Genomic DNA, 21,713 nt, shown 5'->3' with positions numbered 1-21,713 from the left:
GTTCCTAGAGTGTTAAAGAGAGAGGAGAAGACAGCGAGAGAGAGGGGGAGGGCAAGGGAAAGAGATTATCGTCTCTTGCCATCCTGGAACAAGCACATTTTTAGTTGGAATATGTTTCTATAGCATGTTGATGAGAATTACAGAATAACTACAGTACAGTTTGTCAGTTCATTAAGTGGGTGCAGTCTTAGATATCACCATTTAAAACCCAGTAGCCTTTGACTTGCACATTCATTTATTTATGTGCAGCCTGTAGAATATGGGCCTTCAATTAAATGTTAATGAAACCGTGGATTAACAAGCTACACATTTAATCATCTCTCCATTATTTCAAATTCATCCTGTACCATCAAAGTGTAACTTGGCCTTCATTATGATTTCAGTGTCCTCTTAATGGAATGATTCTTATTTTCAGCATCAGTGGCCTCAAAGACTAGATGTAACATAGTAAATGTAAATCTGTGACACTCAAATTAGTATGATATGGTATGGTTACATAAGACAGAAGATTACTTTAAAAAAATTAAAGGCGGGAGGTTGCTCAGGGTTGATGAGTAGGCGTTTAACGCGAATGTCTAGCAACCCAAACGTTGTGTGTTTTAATCACGTCACGGACAACTATAGCATTTTAGCTAATTAGCAACTTTACAACTACTTTTGAGCTACTTTGCAACTACTTAGCATGTTAGCTAACCTTTCCCCTAACTCTAACCTTAACCCCTAACTCCTAACCCTAACTTTAACCCTAACATAAACCCCTAACCCTAGCCTTAACCCGTAGCCCTAACCTTAACCCTAACCTTACCCTTAACCCTAAGCCCTAGCCTAGCTAACATAAGCCACCTAGCCACCTATTATATCAATTGTAATTGGTAACATATCATACGAAATGGATGATGGACATCCATAAATGAATACATACCATACAAAACGTAACATATTATAAGACAGATTTACATTTACTATGTTACGTCTACCCCTGAGTCCAGGTTCTGTGTTCAGCTCTCTCTGCCATGCTTTCCTTCTCTGCTACCCAGCATCCAAAGCACTCCATCTCATCTCCTCTCTTCCAACCCATCTCTCACTCACCCTCTCTCTGCGCTATCTGTCTTTCGCTCCTCCCTCTTTTTTTTCTCTTTATCTTCTCTCTAATTCCCGCTTACCTCTCCCTTTCCCAACTCAATCTGCCTCTCGCTCCCTCCCTCCCTCTCCCTCACACACACAGACAGACAGAAACACACACAGACAGACAGACAGAGAGGAGAGGGGAGCGCACACGTGAGTCGAGGATCTCCCTAACCGCTCATCTCCACTCCGTACTCCCTCCCATGGCAGACAGAAAACTGGAGAAGAGGAGGAATAGAGGAATACTGCAGTGACCAACCAGCTGCTCTCTCTCTCGCTGCTCCACTGCTTTCATCCTTTCTTTTTTAAATTATTTCTCCCCCCCTGCCAATTATACCATGAACCTGCCTGCTGCTTGTTCCTAAGGACAGCAAAACAGGGAGCAGTGGACAAGGTATTCTTTTGTTGCTAAGGTAATGAATGCTTTATTAGTTGGGAGATATCAGGAGCATTGTATTGGCTGGCTGGTGTGAGTGAGGGGGATTGGCTGTGGATGATCAACTGCATGTCTGTTTTGTGCCTGTTGTACATAAACTTTTCTCCACAGCTCAGAGTCTCCTGTTGAGGCTATAGGATTAGATGGTGACTGTCAGTGTCTGTATGTCAGTGCCTGTGTTCCATCCTGTTAACACTAACACAGACATCTACAGGACTGATGTTCTGTGACGTTAGATTTGCGTGCTTTGGAAATGAAGTTGTTCCCATGAATAATAGGTTGCAGCAGTTCATAGCAAGGAGCTATTGCAGGTCTTCATCTATTCACATAGGAATATATTGTCTTGTAGGTGTCATATACTTCATACAGAATGTCTGAATCGTTGGAGAAATTGATAAAGGGTGAGGATGTTAACTTAGTTTAGAAACTCCTGGTTACTTAGACATTCTGCTAATCAATGCAGGCTGCAAACAGCTCCTCAATCCATCATCATGGTGGCAATAACAACATTGGATAAAAAGTGGATAATGTGCATGATTACTGCTTCCTGCTCTATAGGATAATGCTCTTCGTGTGTTCAACAGTTGAAATAAATCATGACTATGAAAGACTCAAAGCAACCTTGAATGTCTAGTGCTGAGCAGCTAGTGGCTTATTGGAAGTATTCAATCTCAATCCGATCCTCTAACCATTATAGTCTATGTTTGTTATGGATTACAATGCATCAAGTGGCCACACTTCAAGAAACAATAATTGTACTGAAACTCACTTAGGCAAAATGTTGTTTTACTGATTTATACAATGTATGAAACTTTCATTTCATGCAATTTTGTACAGAATGTGCCATGATGCTCTCTCACTGCTGTTTCAGAATGCACAGCTCCTCCTTTCAGGAAACCATAATAACCTATGAGACTTTCTTGTAGTGGAACACAAACAGTTATTAAAATAAATATGATAAGGCTTTTTTATAAAACTGTTCTTGGAAGCTTTATCGTCCCTCTCTGTTCTACATACTCCAAAAACACGAATGTGTCAAATGATGTAATCCTCTCTCTTTCTCTGCCTGACGCATGATTACAAATGCTTACTCCAATCTGATACACATTATTACTCAACTGGAGAGGAATATGATTGTAGCCTTGTGAACTTAGATTATGAAAATCCTTAGTTAAGCAGAATTAATTATCCTGTAAAGAGGGAGAGAGCGAGGGAGAGAGAGAGAGAGAGAGAGAGAGAGAGAGAGAGAGAGAGAGAGAGAGAGAGAGAGAGAGAGAGAGAGAGAGAGAGAGAGAGAGAGAGAGAGAGAGAGAGAGAGAGAGAGAAACAGAGAGATATATAGTGGGATGGATATTGATCCATCCCCTTACGGTAGTACACAGGACTGGTAAGCCTGATCAAAGCACACTATGTGGCTAATGTTGTCTTAGCTGTGCAAATGGTCAAGGTTTTAACCATAGTAGTCCAATGAATTCAATAACAGGCTTATTGCACATTTCCTATGCCTAACACACTATGTACCTATTATAATTATTGTTTACAGTCTCTGACTCACCAATGTCCTGAACACCACTGAGTATCTATACCTTATCAGCAGAAGGCTGTACGATGCCTGTTTATACATGACTGTCGCCAGGACATTTTGCCACTTTCACTCACAGGCCTGACATTTTTCTTGGCTTAGTCAGCTAGTTTATATTCACCTCACTGTGCTGCATTACTGCCAGGGCTTTGTTATCTGCCTGTATTGTGACAGGTGTTGTCACCTGAGAGAAGAGCAAACATTTGGGGGAATGTCATAATGATAATAATAAACTGACCGTGTTTTTCACCCTGAACCAAATGAATACATTGCTGTGGGGAACTGTTAATCAAATATGGGATATTTGGCCAACCTGGGTAAATGAGTGTATATTCTGAATAGTCTTTGACATTGATGATGGTCCTTTCATCTAACTCCCCTCTGCTCCCTGTCTCTCTGTGTCCGTGCAGCCTCCTGAGCCTAGGACACAGCAGTCATGGAGGAGGGATCCAGAGACCAGGGACAACAGGGTGTGGGGACAACAGATCCTGAGGAGGACTCTCCCAACATGATCATCTACAGAAAGGTATGTGTCTGTACGCTCTCTGACAGCTCATATAGCAAGATATAGGACAATTTGATAATTTACAAGATGATACAGTTTCTATAGGTAAGCACCCAATGTAGTTATCCATTGGAAGCAAATTCATTTGAATGTTTCTGAAGCAGATTGGTACAGTAATGAATCTCACAGTGGTTTCTGACACCTCAGCGGTTTATCTCTCAATGTCTATAACACATTACATCTCAATATCTGAGCCATATGAGTATGAAAGGAAGAGGCCTACGCACTGGCAGGTAATGAAACATGTTCTAACCCTCTCTGTGTGTGTCTGTCAGAGACAGCCACTGATGTGACCCACACTGGCCACCACACACTTTCTCTGGCAGACTGTCTGTACTCTGCTACCTTCAAACGTTTTAATAAGCTCTCCATCAGTGTGGGTTTGTGGAAGAAAGGTCCTTTTATGTGTCAGGGGTAATTATATAATCCCTATGGCACTTGAGTCTCAATGCTTGTGCTTCGATTGGAGAAGAGAGAGGAGAGGGTGAGTGGCACCGTTGGTAATAATGTAGTAGGACTCACAGGAAGTGGCTGCTCCTCCAAGGGTGGGCTCGTCTGCTTTCTCTGGAGCCGCTCATAAAGAGGTTGTTATCTTCACTCTCAGCTCTACAGCTTGCTCGGCACAGGCAGGCACACTCAAAAACCTGCTTCTGATCACCTTAAACTAATCTCCGAACTAGTTCCTATGTGCTGATCATTGCAAAACTAAAGCAAAGAGTTGACAGATCCAATCCCGATTCCATTCTGTTATTTTTGTCCTTTTTGCTAATGACTTTGCAATAGTGGGTAGAGAAAAACAAATGATTTGAGAAAAGAAATGGAGCCAATGGAAGATTGATGATGATATTGTTCAGGAAGACATTTTTCACTGATTGAACTTCTTTCTCTAATGTCTGTCTGAAAATGAGTATGCTTATAGGAGGATAATGAGTATAATGAGCTTGTGCCTTGTTCAGTGCTGAAATAAGGTTCCTAGAATGAGCTTCCACTTCCCCGGGCCACCTGAAAGAGCAGTCAGAACATAAGCAGGCTTAATGTGGTTTAATGTGGTCACACGCCATGAAGATTGAAGCAAAAGTAGACAACTTTATCTCCTAGAGCAGTGGGACCCACTTGTGGGTTGAGGCAGGTGTCCAGAAGGCTTGCGGGATTAACATTTTTGTGCATTGCAATAAAAAAAAAAATATATATATATATATACTTTATAAATTCAGTGCCTTCGGAAAGTATTCAGACCCATTGACTTTTTCCACATTTTGTTATGTTACAGCCTTATTCTAAAATGGATTTAAAAAATAATAATTCTCAGCAATCTACACACAATACCCCATAATGACAAAGCAAAAACAGGTTTTTAGACATTTTGCAAATTTATTAAATTAAAAACAGAAATACCTTATTTACATAAGTATTCAGACCCTTTGCTATGTGACTCCAAATTGAGCTCAGATGCATCCTGTTTCCATTGATCATCCTTGAGATGTTTCTGCGACTTGGAGTCCACCTGTGGTAATTTCAATTGATTGGAAATTATTTGGAAAGGCACACACCTGTCTATATAAGGTTGACAGTGCGTGTCAGAGCAAAAACCAAGTCATGAGGTCGAAAGAATTGTCCGTAGACCCCCGAGACAGGATTGTGTCGAGGCACAGATATGGGGAAGGGTACGAAAACATTTCTGCAGCATTGAAGGTCCCCAAAAACACAGTGGCCTCCATCATTCTTAAATGGAAGAAGTTTGGAACCACCAAGACTCTTCCTAGAGCTGGCTGCCCAGGCAAACTGAGCAACCGGTGGAGAAAGGCCTTGGTCAGGGAGGTGACCAAGAATCCGATGGTCACTCTGACAGAGTTCCTCTGTGGAGATGGGAGAACCTTCCAGAAGGACAACCATCTCAGCAGCTCTCCACTAGTCAGGCCTTTATGGTAGAGTGGCCAGACGGACGCCACTCCTCAGTAAAAGGCACATGACATCCCACTTGGAGTTTTCCAAAAGGCACCTAAAGACTCTCAGACCATGACAAACAAGATTCTCTGGTCTGATGAAACCAAGATTGAACCCTTTGGCCTGAATGCCAAGCATCACGTCTGGAGGAAACCTGGTACCATCCCTACGGGGAAGCAGGTGGTGGCAGCATCATGCTGTGGGGATGTTTTTCAACGGCAAGGACTGGGAGACTAGTCAGGATCGAGGCAAAGATGAATGGAGCAAAGTACAGCGAGATCCTTGATGAAAACCTGCTCCAGAGCGCTCAGGACCTCAGACTGGGGCGAAGGTTCACCTTCCAACAGGACAACGACCCTAAAAACACAGTCAAGACAATGCAGGGGTGGCTTCGGGACAAGTCTCTGAATGTCCTTGATTGGCCCAGCCAGAGCTCGGACTTGAACCCGATCGAACATCTCTAGAGAGACCTGAAAATAGCTGTGCAGCAACGCTCCCAATCCAACCTGACAGGGCTTGAGAGGATCTGCAGAGAAGAATGGGAGAACCTCCCCAAATATAGGTGTGCCAAGCTTGTAGCGTCATACCCAAGAAGACTCAAGGCTGTAATCGCCAAAGGATCTTCAACAAAGTACTGAGTACGGTCTGAATACTTAGGAAATGTGATATTTCATTTTTTTTTTATAAATTAGCAAAAATGTGTTTTTGCTTTGACATTATGGGGTGTTGTGTGTAGATTTATTAGGAAAAAACAATTTAATCAATTTTAGAATACGGCTGTAATTTTACAAAATGTGGAGAAAGTCATGGGGTCTGAATACTTTCCGAAGGCACTGTATATTGAAAAATATATATAATAAAATAGCCTATACTCTTCGAGAATTTACAATCACCATAATAAATTCTAGACCAAGGGTGAAAGTAAGCCTGTACCGTCAGGGAAGACATCCCGGAAAAATAAATAGTGGGGGTCAGCAGTGGACACATCAATTCAGGTGTAGGCCCAATTACAATTGCAGAATGTCATTACAACACTTTTAGGTGTTTTGTAACAGGTGTCTCTTTCCATTCATCAAATTGCGGGTGCACAGTGCACTGTTTGATGGAGTGTGCGTGGGTAGCCTACAGGAGTGCCTCTCTGAAGTGATTGTTTGACAATCAGATGGAAATATCATGATTAGAGCTGTTGCGTGACCGCATATAATTGCATTAATGTTTCTGGACCCCAGGACGAGTAGCTGGTGCCTTAATATTTCTGGACACCAGGACGAGTAGCTGCTGCCTTAATGTTTCTGGACCCCAGGACGAGTAGCTGCTGCCTTAATGTTTCTGGACACCAGGACGAGTAGCTGCTGCCTCAATGTTTCTGGACCCCAGGACGAGTAGCTGCTGCCTTAATGTTTCTGGACACCAGGACGAGAAGCTGCTGCCTTAATGTTTCTGGACACCAGGACGAGTAGCTGCTGCCTTAATGTTTCTGGACCCCAGGACGAGTAGCTGCTGCCTTAATGTTTCTGGACACCAGGACGAGTAGCTGCCGCCTTAATGTTTCTGGACCCCAGGACGAGTAGCTGGTGCCTTAATGTTTCTGGACCCCAGGACGAGTAGCTGCTGCCTTAATGTTTCTGGACCCCAGGACGAGTAGCTGCTGCCTTAATGTTTCTGGACCCCAGGACGAGTAGCTGCTGCCTTAATGTCTCTGGACACCAGGACGAGTAGCTGCTGCCTTAATGTTTCTGGACACCAGGACGAGTAGCTGCTGCCTTAATGTTTCTGGACACCAGGACGAGTAGCTGCTGCCTTAATGTTTCTGGACCACAGGACGAGTAGCTGCTGCCTTAATGTTTCTGGACCCCAGGACGAGTAGCTGCTGCCTTAATGTTTCTGGACACCAGGACGAGTAGCCGCTGCTTTGGCAGCAGCTAATGGGGATCTTTAATAAATACAAATACCTATTACCGCCACACTGGCAATCATGAGTCATGACCACAGAGTTTACTGACCACATGTCAGTAAACTCCTCTTATGCACTCTGGACATGCGTTGGTAGTACCCAACTCGGTAATGACCTTCAGGTTGCTAATGGCCTGGTACTCAGGGCTCTACTGTCCCGCTAACCACTCTGACATCAATGCAAATGCAATTGAAAATCACATCAAACACTTATCATCAAAACAGTAGGCCTATCATACTTTTTAAACTCACCTCACTGTGATAATCAAGTTGAAGAAAGAAGTTCAAAAACAGGTTGAAACTGAGTGGAAAAAATTGTCATTGTGGATGTTGTTTCAAAGCCTAACACAAAGAAATGGACAGCGCTTTCTTTATTTTTATTTTTTTTTTTTTTTCTTTTATCCCATTTTCTCCCCAATTTTCGTGGTATCCAATCGCTAGTAATTACTATCTCATCTCATCGCTACAACTCCCGTATGGGCTCGGGAGAGACGAAGGTCGAAAGCTATGCGTCCTTCGAAGCACAACCCAACCAAGCCGCACTGCTTCTTAACACAGCGTGCCTCCAACCCGGAAGCCAGCCGCACCAATGTGTCGGAGGAAACACCGTGTACCTGGCCCCCTTGGTTAGCGCGCACTGCGCCCGGCCCGCCACAGGAGTCGCTGGAGCACGATGAGACATGGATATCCCTACCGGCCAAACCCTCCCTAACCCGGACGACGCTATGCCAATTGTGCGTCGCCCCACGGACCTCCCGGTCGCGGCCGGCTGCGACAGAGCCTGGGCGCAAACCCAGAGACTCTGGTGGCGCAGCTAGCACTGCGATGCAGTGCCCTAGACCACTGCGCCACCCGGAAGGCCCTGGACAGCGCTTTCTAAGGTGATGATTCATTCAAAACACTCACACACATATTAGGGTTTATGTATACACATAAGCCTATGAGCCTAAGTCTGAAAAAAAAAGAATTAAAATACTAATTGTGCCCTTATACAATACATAGCCTACTGCATATTATGCACAGCAGTAAAAAAAAATTCAGATGTCTATGTCACATAATTGGTCTAGCCTATTCTCCAAAATTAAACAAATTATAGTAGTCGCCTTTGAGTGTGGACTGTATTATTATGCATACTGGATGGACTGGTTACCCTGTGCTATGCTTCAAACTTTCTATTCATGATACTGGGAGAGAACGTATAGGTCTAAGCGATGCTGTAGGTTCATTAATTTTGCAAGGCGGCTAAGCCTACAATTTTATTGAATTTGTATTTGATTTCGATTAGCCTAGTAATAGGGCATTTTTTATATATTCATAATTAATAGGCTGACACATCTTTAGCTACAGAATATCTCACCCCCATGTGTTTCCAACTCCTCTCTCTCCTTCATTCCTCTCTCCAGCACGCAGAGAGAGGGGCTGTCAACAGTTTAATTAAATATGTTTTGTTGTGAAAACATGTTACTATCAATGTTCCCGAACAGATTTCACAAGGTTTCCCAAATTAATCACTGGGTAGCTGCAGGAACGGGGTTGGGGAGCCCATGGCATACAAAGTTTTGGCGGAATATCACCTGTCGAGCATTGAGAGGCTGCATGCTCCTCAAACAGTGGTTGATGCATGGAGTGATATAACATGAGTAGCCTGAAAAAGGAACCAGCCGGGAAAGCGGCCTCCATTCACTATAGAAGTGCATATGGATGACATGTCTTATTTCCCCTGCCCCTGTTCTTGCCCATTTGATAATGGGTCATTCTAAATCGAAAACTCATTTTAAATGTTAGTAAAGACAAGATTACATTTAGAATAGTGAAAATATGATCACTTGATGAGAGAACAGCTGTGCAGCCTGAGGCAAGCAACAGAGTGCAAGCAACAGAGTGCAAGCAACAGAGCGCAAGCAACAGCGCGCAAGCAACAGAGCGCAAGCAACAGAGCGCAAGCAACAGAGCCGCAAGCAACAGAGCGCAAGCAACAGAGCGCAAGCAACAGCGCGCAAGCAACAGAGCGCAAGCAACAGAGCCGCAAGCAACAGCGCGCAAGCTTTTTTTGTTACTTTCTCAAATCATCCACAGCCTATAGTCACATCATGCAGCCCATATATGTTTTGATTTCTAAGCCCTTCTATGGTTTGTATAATTCATAACTAAAGTTGCAAAATAACTCTAAATATAGTGTATAAGACCTGTTTCAAATGGTCACTTTTATGCTTAACATACAGTTGAAGTCGGAAGTTTACATACACCTTAGCCAAATACATTTAAACTCAGTTTTTCACAATTCCTGACATTAAATCCTAGTAAAAATTCCCTGTCTTAGGTCAGTTAGGATCACCACTTCATTTTAAGAATGTGAAATGTCAGAAAAATAGTAGAGAGAATTATATTTTCAGCTTTTATTTCTTTCATCACATTCCCAGTGGGTCAGACGTTTACATACACTCAATTAGTATTTGGATGCATTGCCTTTAAATTGTTTAACTTGGGTCAAACGTTTCGGGTAGCCTTCCACAAGCTTCCCACAATAAGTTGGGTCAATTTTGGCCCATTCCTCCTGACAGAGCTGGTGAAACTGAGTCAGGTTTGTAGGCCTCCTTGCTCACATGCTTTTTCAGTTCTGCCCACAAATTCTCTCTAGGATTGAGGTCAGGGCTTTGTGATGGCCACTCCAATACCTTGACTTTGTTGTCCTTAAGCCATTTTTCTACAACTTTGGAAGTATTCTTCATTGTCCATTTGGAAGACCCATTTGCGACCAAGCTTTAACTCCCTGAGTGATGTCTTGAGATGTTGCTTCAATATATCCACATCATTTTCCTGCCTCATGATGCCATCTATTCTGTGAAGTGTACCAGTCCCTCCTGCAGCAAAGCACCCCCACAACATGATGCTGCCACCCCCGTGCTTCACGGTTGGGATGGTGTTCTTCGGCTTGCAAGCATCCCCCTTTTTCCTCCAAACATAACGATGGTCATTATGGCCAAACAGTCTGTTTTTGTTTCTTCAGACCAGAGGACATTTCTCCAAAAAGGACGATCTTTGTCCCCATGTGCAGTTGCAAAACGCAGTCTGGCTTTTTTATGGCTGTTTTGGAGCAGTGGCTTCTTCCTTGCTGAGCGGCCTTTCAGGTTATGTCGATTTAGGACTCGTTTTACTGTGGATATAGATACTTTTGTACCTGTTTCCTCCAGCATCTTCACGAGGTCCTTTGCTGTTGTTCTGGGATTGATTTGCACTTTTCGCACCAAAGTACGTTCATCTCTGGGAGACAGAACGCGTCTCCTTCCTGAGCGGTATGACAGCTGCGTGTTCCCATGGTGTTTATACTTGCGTACTATTGTTTGTACAGATGAACGTGGTACCTTCAGGCATTTGGAAATTACTCCCAAGAATGAACCAGACTTGTGGAGGTCAACAACAAAAAAATTGTCTACAATTTTTTTTTGTCAAGCAAAGAGGCACTGATTTTGAAGGTAGGCCTTGAAATACATCCACAGGTACACCTCCAATTGACTCAAATTATGTCAATTAGCCTATCAGAAGCTTCTAAAGCCATGACATAATTTTCTGGAATTTTCCAAGCTGTTTAAAGGCACAGTCAACTTAGTGTATGTAAACTTCTGACCCACTGGAATTGTGACACATAAGTGAAATAATCTGTCTGTAAACAATTGTTGGAAAAATGACTTGTGTCATGCACAAAGTAGATGTCCTAACCGACTTGCCAAGACTATAGTTTGTTAACAAGAAATTTGTGGAGTGGTTGAAAAACGAGTTTTAATGACTCCAACCTAAGTGTATGTAAACTTCCAACTTCAACTGTAGCCACTCCGAAATGGGAAAAATATCCTTTATTTTTTATTCAGTTAAGTTCAATTATATTCTTCTTACTATAAAATCATATGATATAAAATAATGTCGTGGGACTTATAAGCATATCTTTGCTAAATGAACAAGCCTACAGTCTACGGCACATAGCGAGATAACATACTGTAGTCCAACTCATATTCTGTTCTTCTGAAAAACATGTTCTTCATATCATAATATTTTTTTAGACCTGATTAAAATAAATCATGTATTTATTGAGATGGTGTATATTGAATAGATTTTTTACTTTTTAAAATGTAGATGTTCCAAATGTGCACATCAGCGACTTGTATGCATGGAGGCCTGGAGATGCTAAATGTGTTTATGTTAATTAACGGTCAATTACCGTGAGACCGGCAGTCTTTTGCATGACAATAGTTGGCTGACAAAACTTCATGACTACCACAGACCTAATAATTGATTTAATGTGTGTTTATATGCCACAGTACACGGTAAAACGTGTTAACAGTTATAAGACTGTCACGATCGTCTAAGGGTGAGAGAGAGGACCAAGGCGCAGCGTGTGCAAAATACATCTTCTTTTATTTTAGAAGAGAGAAAAAACAAGAAACGAACAACTATACACAAACTAACAAAATAACAAACTGACGACCGTGAAGCTATAAAGACAGATAGTGCTGACACAAACACTACACATAGACAATTACCCACAAAACCCAAATGCCTATGGCTGCCTTAAATATGGCTCTCAATCAGAGACAATAAACCACAGCTGTCTCTAATTGAGAACCAATCTAGGCAGCCATAGACATACAAACACCTAGACAAGCCATTGCCCCATTAAACCTACAAACCCCTAGACAAACCAAAAACACATACATCCCCATGTCACACCCTGACCTAACTAAAATAATAATGAAAACAAAGATAACTAAGGCCAGGGTGTGACAAAGACAAATCTTTACTAGGCCGTCTAGGCCCACAGAGATCATATTCAATTAATAGGGATTTTATATGTAATTCTATGATTACACCTGTAAAAAAACGAGTCCTGTACCGGTAAGAAATTACCTTACCTTTCACTCCTGAGCTTGACAACTAGGCCCAGATTGATTTTGTTATAATGTTTGAGCATAAGAACATAGCATTCACCATCTCAAAATGTGTAGAATTGCAGGAAATTGGATTTAAAACTACATTAAATTGAGGGCTTCAAAAGTTCTTGCCCAGGGCCCAGACAAAATTCAGCCCCCTGTCATGCCCACCACCTAAGCCCCTTTTTGATACAGAAAAAAACCCTGCATTGTTACAAATAATTTCATTATTATATAGTAAATGTCTTAAAATCGGTCACAAGAGCCCATACTCAAATCTACATTCAGTTAAATGTTTTTAACAAGAGGGTATTGTTAATATATTTTTTACTTTTCTTTGGTCTGTGTATGTTTTTTCACCGCTCAACCCTCATGGTGGGTCGCGACTCAAAAGACATCTCAATTGGTGGGTCACAAAGTCAAAAAGTTTAGGAACCCCTGTCCTAGATTACGACATCTAACTGTCTGACACACTTCAATGTCATAAATATTCACCCTCCGTAGATTGCAGACAGCTTTTTCAGCCTCTGATTGTTCCTGGCAGATGTACTCTGACAGTAAATCGGTGCCTGGCCTGTGGGCTGCCAATGCTTCCTGATGATGGCCTCAGTAATCACATTAGAAATGTATTTTTCATGCTCCTTATTCAGCTTCCTTTGAGCTGCAGGCATTCAAATCAAATCAATCAATCAAATCAAATGTTATTTGTCACATACTTTGTAAACAGCAGGTGTAGACTAACAGGGAAATGCTTACTTACGGGTCCTTTTCCAACAATGCAGAATTAAAGATAAAAAGTAGAAATAGTGACACGAGGAATAAATACACAGTGAATTACGAATGAAAATAACATGGCTATATACAGGAAGTACCAGTACCAAGTTGATGCAGGGGTACGAGGTAATTGAGGTAACGATGTACATATACTGTAGGTATGGTAAAAGTGACTAGGCAACAGGAGAGCTAATAGAGAGTAGCAGCAGCGGGTAGCCATTTGATTAGCTATTTAGCAGTCTTGTTCAGCAGTCTTATGGTTTGGGTGTAGAAGCTGTTCAGGGTCCTGTTGGTTCCAGACTTGGTGCATCAGTACTGCTTGCAGTGCGGTAGCAGAGAGAACAGTCTATGGCTTGGGTGGCTGGAGTAAATTTTTGGGGCTTTCCTCTGACACCACCTAGTATAGAGGTCCTTGATGGCAGGGTGCTCGGCTCCAGTGATGTACTGGGCCGTACTCACTACCCTCTAAAGCGCCTTGCAGTTGCCGTACCAAGCGGTGATACAGCCAGTCGAGATGCTCTCAATGGTGCAACTGTATAACTCTTTGAGGATCTGAGGGCCTATAACAAATATTTTCAGCCTCCTAAGGGTGAAGACGCATTGTCGTGCCCTCTTCACAACTGTGTGTGTGTGTATCAGCCATGTTCATTTCTTGTGATGTGGACATTGAGGAACTAGAAGCTTTCGACCCGCTCCTCTACAGCCTCAACGATGTGCTCGGCCCTCTGTTTCCTGTAATCCACAATCAGCTCCTTTGTCTTGGTGACGTTGAGGGAGAGGTTGTTGTCCTGGCACCACACTTCCAGGTCTCTGACCTCTTCCCTATAGGCTGCCTCATCGTCGTCTGTGATCAGTCCTACCACCTTCGTGTCGTCAGCAAACTTGATGATGGTGTTGGAGTCTTGCGTGGCCACACAGTCGTGAGTGAACAGGGAGATTAAGAAAACACCCCTGAGGGGCCCCCGTGTTGATGGTCAGTGTGACGGATGTGTTGTTGTCTACCCTTACCACCTGGGGGTGGCCCGTCCAGGATCCAGTTGCGGAGGGAGGTGTTCAGTCTCAAGGTCCCAAGCTTGGTGATGAGCTTGGAGGGGACTATAGTGTTGAATGCTGAGATGTAGTCAATGAACAGCATTCTTGCATAGGTATTCCTTCTGTCCAGGTGGGAAAGGGCAGTGTGGAGTGCAATAGAGATTGCATAATCTGTGGGGCTGTTGGAGCGGTATGCTTACTGGAGTGGGTCCAGTGTGTCTGGGATGATAGGGTTGATGTGAGCCATGACCAGCCTTCAAAGCATTTCATGGCTATAGATGTGAGGGCTATGGGGTGATAGTCATTTAGGCAGGTTAACTTGGCGTTTTTGGGCACAAGGACTATGGTGGTCTGCTTGAAACAAGTTGGTATTACAGACCGGGTCAGGGAGAAGATGTCACTGAAGACAATTGCCAGCTGGTCAGCACATGCTTTGAGTTGTTCTCTGATGACAACTGTGGCGCAGCGGTCTATGGCACTGCATCTCAGTGCTAGAGGTGTCACTACAAACCCTGGTTCGATTCCAGCCTGTATCACAACCACCGTGATTGGGAGTGTCACGCCCTGACCTTAGCTATGTTTTCTTTATTATTTTGGTTTGGTCAGGGTGTGACGAGGGTGGGTATGCTTGTTTTTGTATTGTCTAGGGGTTTTTGTATATCTAGGGGTTTTGGTATGTCTAAGTATATGTAGGTCTATGGTGGCCTGAATTGGTTCCCAATCAGAGGCAGCTGTTTATCGTTGTCTCTGATTGGGGATCATATTTAGGTTGCCATTTTCCCTTTTGGTTATGTGGGTTCTTATTCTATGTTTAGTTGCCTGTCTGCACTAGCCATATTAGCTTCACGGTTCGTTTTGTTGTTTTGTTCTTTTTGTTCAGTGTTCATTCTTTATATACTGTAAAGAAGAATGTACGCTTATCACGCTGCGCCTTGGTCTCCTCCCTACGACGGTCGAGACAGGGAGTCCCATAGTGCGGCGCACAATTGGCCCAGCGTCATCCGGGTTAGGCCGGGGTAGGCCATCATTGCAAATAAGAATTTGTTCTTAACTGACTTGCCTAGTTAAATAAAAAAATAAAAAAATACTGCCTACTGGTGCTATAGAAATGGACTGTGTGTGTGTTTACATGGAAATGCTTATTCAATGTTGTTTTTCCAGGACCTTACATGTTTTAAAGGAGCTGTCATGTTGCAGAAAAGCGCCCGGAGCTGTTCCATTGATTATATTTTAAAGTGGACACTGTAAGCGTTTTAAATAATATTCCTCTATCATCTTGAAGCACTATGTTTTGGCAGGTAGATTATGCTACAACAGGGATGCAGTGTTGCAGTTGAGGTGGTGAAGGACTCTATCCCAGCCCCCCGGCATGCTAATGGCCCTCTGGGCAGGCAGCCTGGCATAGACCGTGTGAGATGATGCTGGAGCTGCTGAGGTAAGACCAGATGGTCATCAATACGCTCTGCCACCTGGGAATAGGCAAGGACCATCGTCCCCTAATCCTGGTCGCACATCAGCCGGAAGAAATGTATTATCCTAACGCAAAGAGCAACGGACAGTTACAGTACAGCCCACTAGGTATGAAAACATCATGAGGGGTTTTCACCCCAGTCTCTGTAGCTGGGAAGATGAAGCTGTAGTACGTGGGGCCGTTCACTGCATGGACGTTAGTGCCATGTCTAAGCCTATCTTTTGTTGAGAGTGAATTGTAATAATATTAACCTGGATGTGCAGTTAGATGAAACTGACTGTGATGACTACACAGAAAGTGGAGAATGCCTGTCCGGTCTGGTCTTAACAGCGTTGTATTGAATCTCAGAGAGGAATTGTTGAAGCAAAACAAGGCAATAACTGTGGCACACCTTAGAGTGAGCTCGATATGTAGTGGATGCACACACACACACATACTTATTTTACTATCCTTGTGGGGACCAAACAATTGATTCCCATTCAAAATCCCATTTTCCCTAACCCCTAACCCTAACCGTAACCCTTAACCTAACCCTAACCTTAACCCTAACCCCAAACTTAATCCGTAACCCTAAATCTAACCCTAAATCCTAACTCTAACTCTAAACCTAACTTTAACTGTAACCCTAAACCTAATTGTAAGCCCAACCCTAAACCTAACCCCTAAGCTTAAAATAGCCGTTTTCCTTGTGGAGACTGGCAAAGGAGTAGGGCCACAGCTCAGCTCCAACGGGGTAAAGCTCATTAACTATTAATAGACAAGTCAGATATCCAGTCCCCAGGACAAATTGTTCCTTGTTCTTCTGTGACACTGCCCTAGGTCTGGGTTCTTCTCTGTGGGGGTGGCTTGCTGTATACACAGCACATTTTTACCCAGGGACTCATGGTATGCTTTCTATCTCTGCCTAGGAAAATCATGTGTTGGTCCTGTATTTAATCTCTGTTTGTAATCAAGTGTTAAAGTGTGGGATTTGAATGTTGTTATGCATCCCATTTGTACCTGAATTTAGAGTGTATAGATGTGCTTTGCATGGTGGTATCAACCTCCAGTCCAGATGCTTTTTGAACAGTGTGTTGATTGTGAGTGACTAACACAGAAATGAGTCCTGCTGAGACCGAGTTGATGAGGCAATTTGTTGTGCCAACGCCTGTTGGGCATTCTGAGAGTAATGTTTCATTACAGCTCCATTCTCAGTGGCTCCACCGTGCAGAAAGCACACCCTGACTAAAGTTAATGTTCCAACACAACACATACAGTAGCCCACTCTATGTACTTTCTAAAATACAGCTATTTTCAATGTGAATGTTATTTTGCTTGGTGGGTGTACTCTTTAGGCTGATTTAAAGATGTACTCCAGACATTTTTTAAAAACTGTTACTGTTGAAAAGCGATATCCCAAGTATAAATACAGTAAAGTACACACACTAAAGGGTACAAAAATATGTTTTAATCAAAATAGTGTTTTTTAGATATAACTGCAAACTTCAAGGAAGTTTGACATTGGTGGGAAGTCGTGCTATGTCATGATTTACCTAGACCATCTTTTGAGATGTGCCTTTTGTTAAGTAAATTAGGTGTTACATTAGGTGAAAAGGAGACTGGAGTGCCACTTTTAGCCTGTGTCCTTAGAGTGAGAAGATATAAACATAATGTGTACTTCAACTGATATATTAGTCTCAGTCAAGTAATGCTGCTGATTTGTTAACCATCTGTTATGTTTTACCAGCCCCCTGAGACTTAAAGGTCATTACTGTTCAGTACACATGATGAAACATGTTTTACAACATATTACACAGCAGATTCAATTTTGACTGAATAGCTCTAATCAGTCACTCTAGTCTATTGTCTCTTGAAGTACGATTACACTGTGTATTTAGGCTCCATTCCACAAAATGGTTGTATGAATGGGTGCAACAAAAGTCCCACAGTACATGTCAGATATATACTGGTTCTCTCTCTCTCTCTCTCTCTCTCTCTCTCTCTCTCTCGCTCTCTCTCGCTCTCTCTCTTTCTGTCTCTCGCTTTCTCTCTCTCTGCCTTCCCTCATCTCTACCCCTCTGTCCAACTCTCTCTCTCATTGTCTATTCCTTCACTCTCATTCTCTTACTCTCTATTCCTCTGCTTATTGCACATGAATAATTGAAGCTCATTTCAAGCATTCCATTTTTAGAGAAATATCGAGTCGATTGGGACGTCATTCCTCTCCTTTCTTTTATTCATGTGCATCACATTTATTCTCATCAGTTGGTATTTTTATCCCTTGATGTGACACATAAATGTGGAGAGTTTGGGAGGAAAATAATGACTGGATATATTTACGTTTCTGGAAGATATTTTAGTTTGTTGTGTCCTCAAAAGTAGAATTTTAAATTAAATAGAACTGAGCTATGCAATCAATCAGGGAATGACAGACCGGAAAGTATACATCTCTCATACAGCAGCTAGTGTCAAACTGTCACGTTCCTGACCTGTTTTCTGTTGTTTTGTATGTGTTTAGTTGGTCAGGGCGTGAGTTGGGGTGGGTAGTCTATGTTATGTGTTTTCTATGTTGGGTTAATGTGTTGCCTGGTATGGTTCTCAATTAGAGGCAGGTGTTTGACGTTTCCTCTGATTGAGAACCATATTAAGGTAGGTTGTTCTCACTGTTTGTTTGTGGGTGATTGTTCCTGTGTCTGTGTATACCACATGGGACTGTTTCGTTTGTTCGTTCGTTTTAGGTAGTCTGTTCCTGTTCGTGCGTTCTTCGTCTATATGTAAGTTCGTTTGTTTCAGGTCTGTTGCCTTCGTTTATTGTTTTGTAGTTTGTTCTAGTGTTCATTAGTGTTTCGTCTTTCATTTAATAAATCAGTATGTATTCATCACCCGCTGCGCCTTGGTCCGTTCATTCACCACAAGACGAACGTTACACAAACATACTGTATTACCCCTCACTCAGCAACAGCTCCTACCCACTGATGAACAGGAGACTGTATAGAGAGCAGCCCTCACCTCACTTTACCCCTCATCCCAAGTCCATTATCTCACCACAGGAAGGACTTGGCACAGTTTGGGATTGTTTATTTTTTACCTTTAGCTGTGAGAGACACAGGCAGGCATGCTTTCCACTGGAGCAGGTCTGAGGATAGAAGTGTGCCTGCCTGTCTGCCTGCCTGCCACCGACCATGACTCACTCGCCAATCACCGTCAAGTGCCTCTGGGAGACTGGAGGATAGTGGAGGATATCTCAATACTCCAACAGACTCTCCCCATCATAGGTGTCCACTGGCTCCTCTTCACGGTTCCTGTATGCAGTTTTGATTACACGGTCCAAATGGACACACTGGTTATCAACTCTACTGCTGGGTATGAGGCCTCCTGCTACTTTATCAAGCATGAATGGTTTTACAAGCGTGTCCACTGGTGCCAAGGCAGGCCTATCAGAAGTGCTGGTATGGTGTCACTCATACGGTTGTACTAAAGCTTGTGTATCGAGGCCAGGTTGGGTCTCTAAACTCTCTGCATATTTCACTTTTGATGCTGTTAAATTATAAAGGCCAAACTCCACAAACTGTAGTTAACTCAAACTGTTACTTAACATTAACGCTCCCTTTCTTTAATCGGTAATGGACTTTCTGAAAGTTATTTTACCCATCCAAATTATAATAATGCAGATAGCCAAAAACAAATCCTGGAGGTATTTTATTAGATCAGTCACAGTATGTGGGTATACTGTGTTAAAAGGATTATTCACCACTCAATAGTGAAAACGCTGTGATGGAAATTAAGGGCTTTGCTCCAGCTAGCTAGGGGAAATCCTCTGTGTGGATTCTGTCTCTTCTCTCGCTGTCTGTACTGGTACTCCCACTCAACTGCAGTCAAAAGGAGCACATTAAATAGAGACACAGGCACACAAGAGATGTTTATCGTGCTCATTAGGGCAGATGCATGGGGTTCCATATGTGTACATACGGTGATGCAGGGCTCCCCGCAGGCAGGGCACCACTGTGAGCTTGGCAGGGGGAAGGTTGGCAGGAGGGTGTAGGGAGGGATCAAGCGCCACGCTGCCCCACTTCTGCATGCCCCACAACCCCCCTGCGTCGCACCTCGCCCACTGCAGGCGGAAAATACAGCTTTGAACTCCATAGTAGCGTAAACAGAACATGTCTTCAAAATCATCATACAGTAGATTACTCCAGAAACTGGGTGTGCAGAGCACTGATGACAACCCACCTCATAGCGTTAGAGTTGAAGATGATTTTAATTCATATTTCAATCAGTTGAAATGCAATCAGGTGGGCTCAGAAATCTTTTATGACGCTGATCGACAATGATGTCCCTGTCCTTTTGTGTGTGTGACGTGTAAACAGAATAGCTGCTCTCGTCATCTCTCTGCCTGCCTAGGTGAAAGGACCGAATCCTCCCTGGTCTGACAGTGTGACATGTCTGACAGGCAGGCGTGTGACTGGCAGGCCTCTCTCTGTGGCCCTGCGGTGCTGCTGACACAGTGAATTAAGAGCTGGACTACAGAGTTGGACCATCCATTAGATCATCAGTGTGTGGCCATTTTACGTTCTATCAGAGAAGTAGAGCAACGTGAGGCTCAGTGGACCTGCCACAGTCAAACTAAACACTTATTCTATTGTATTCTACCAGTCAGTGTTTGGTTCTTCTAACAGAGCCTCTCTGTTAGTCTCATCCTCATCATGCAATTTCTCTGCATTCAGTTCCAGCTTCAAATGAAGCACCGACTTCAATAGAGACACATTCAAACCTCTGGAGGTGTTTCTAAAAAAACGCTCCTCTACTTCCACAGTCCCACATTTTGCTCTCACTCTTCTGCTCTGTGAGGGGAGTGTTTTTGTTAAATGCTCCAGTAGATTTTCACACTGTATACTGTTTCTGTGTTGGGCTCACAGCCACTGATGCGTGGGCCTGCGGACTACACATTCTGTCTCCTCAGAGAAAAGCCACAGGGAAGAGGAGCTTGAGGAAGAATATGAGTTCACAGATAAACAACACAGGAGAATATAGTGACACATTCAATGTTGGGTCAATCATGACAGTTTATGGCTGCTTTCTACAGCTGACAGATAGACAGTGTAGTGTTAGCCTGAAATAAAAAATTAATATTGATGTGTTTCACTATTGTCACCAAATAAAGTCGGGGAGAGACAGTGTTGATCATGTTAAACTCTTTTAGCAATTTAACATATCACCATCTGCTCTCCTTTTCTGTCTGTTTTGATGACAATCTGAGGCATACAGATGAGTTTTCCTGAAAATAGCATTTGAATCATCTCCATGTAGCACAAGTCATCAGGTCTGTAAGGTAATGATGGACTGTGGTGTTCCTGGAGTGTTGGAGGGTCTTGTTAATTGCCTGTCTGATGAGGGTGAAGCAGGGATGAGTCACCCGCCCTTAATGTTAATCATCACAGCCAACTGATCTTCCTGGAGAGCCCTCAGAGGGCCAGACTATTGGCCTGGGTTCAGAACATGGACCTGCATCAAAATAGCTTTTCAGGATTCACTGACAGCTCACCCAATTGGAACCATTCTGGTTTTTCTTCTTGTCTTTCTTGTTGTCAGAAAGCCACAGCTCAATGGCGGAATAGGCAATAAACTAAAGAAACAGAAAGAAATACAACCTGGCTTGAATGTTCTCAATCATGTATCCTTATTAAGCTATTGTCCCAGAACACAATATCACCATACCTAATCCATATGGCTAAGCCAAGTTATAAGTTCAGAGAGGATTGACTACAGTTTTGTAACAACCAGTAGAATATAGAAAATACATAACATAACCAGAATATACAGGTAACTGCCAAAATCAAGGAAACACTTCAGTAAATGATGGATACAAAGTATATTAAAAGCAGGTGCTTCCACACAAGTGTGGTTCCTGAGTATATTAAGCAATTAAAACA

The 21,713-nt window shown here is 42.9% G+C and overlaps 1 protein-coding gene across 1 annotated transcript in view; it reads left to right on the top strand.

The window, feature by feature from the left end:
* The first annotated feature begins 3,579 nt into the window (after positions 1–3,579).
* Positions 3,580–21,713, top strand: part of LOC120060223 (regulator of G-protein signaling 6-like) — a 60,762-nt gene continuing 42,628 nt past the window's right edge. The window contains exon 1 of the mRNA XM_039009376.1: positions 3,580–3,669. Within this exon, the coding sequence (XP_038865304.1) occupies positions 3,580–3,669 (90 nt within the window). The remainder of the gene's footprint in view (positions 3,670–21,713) is intronic.

This window comes from Salvelinus namaycush, chromosome 15, assembly GCF_016432855.1.
Source record: "Salvelinus namaycush isolate Seneca chromosome 15, SaNama_1.0, whole genome shotgun sequence".
NCBI lineage: Eukaryota > Metazoa > Chordata > Actinopteri > Salmoniformes > Salmonidae > Salvelinus > Salvelinus namaycush.
This window is presented reverse-complemented; position numbering and strand designations above follow the sequence as displayed.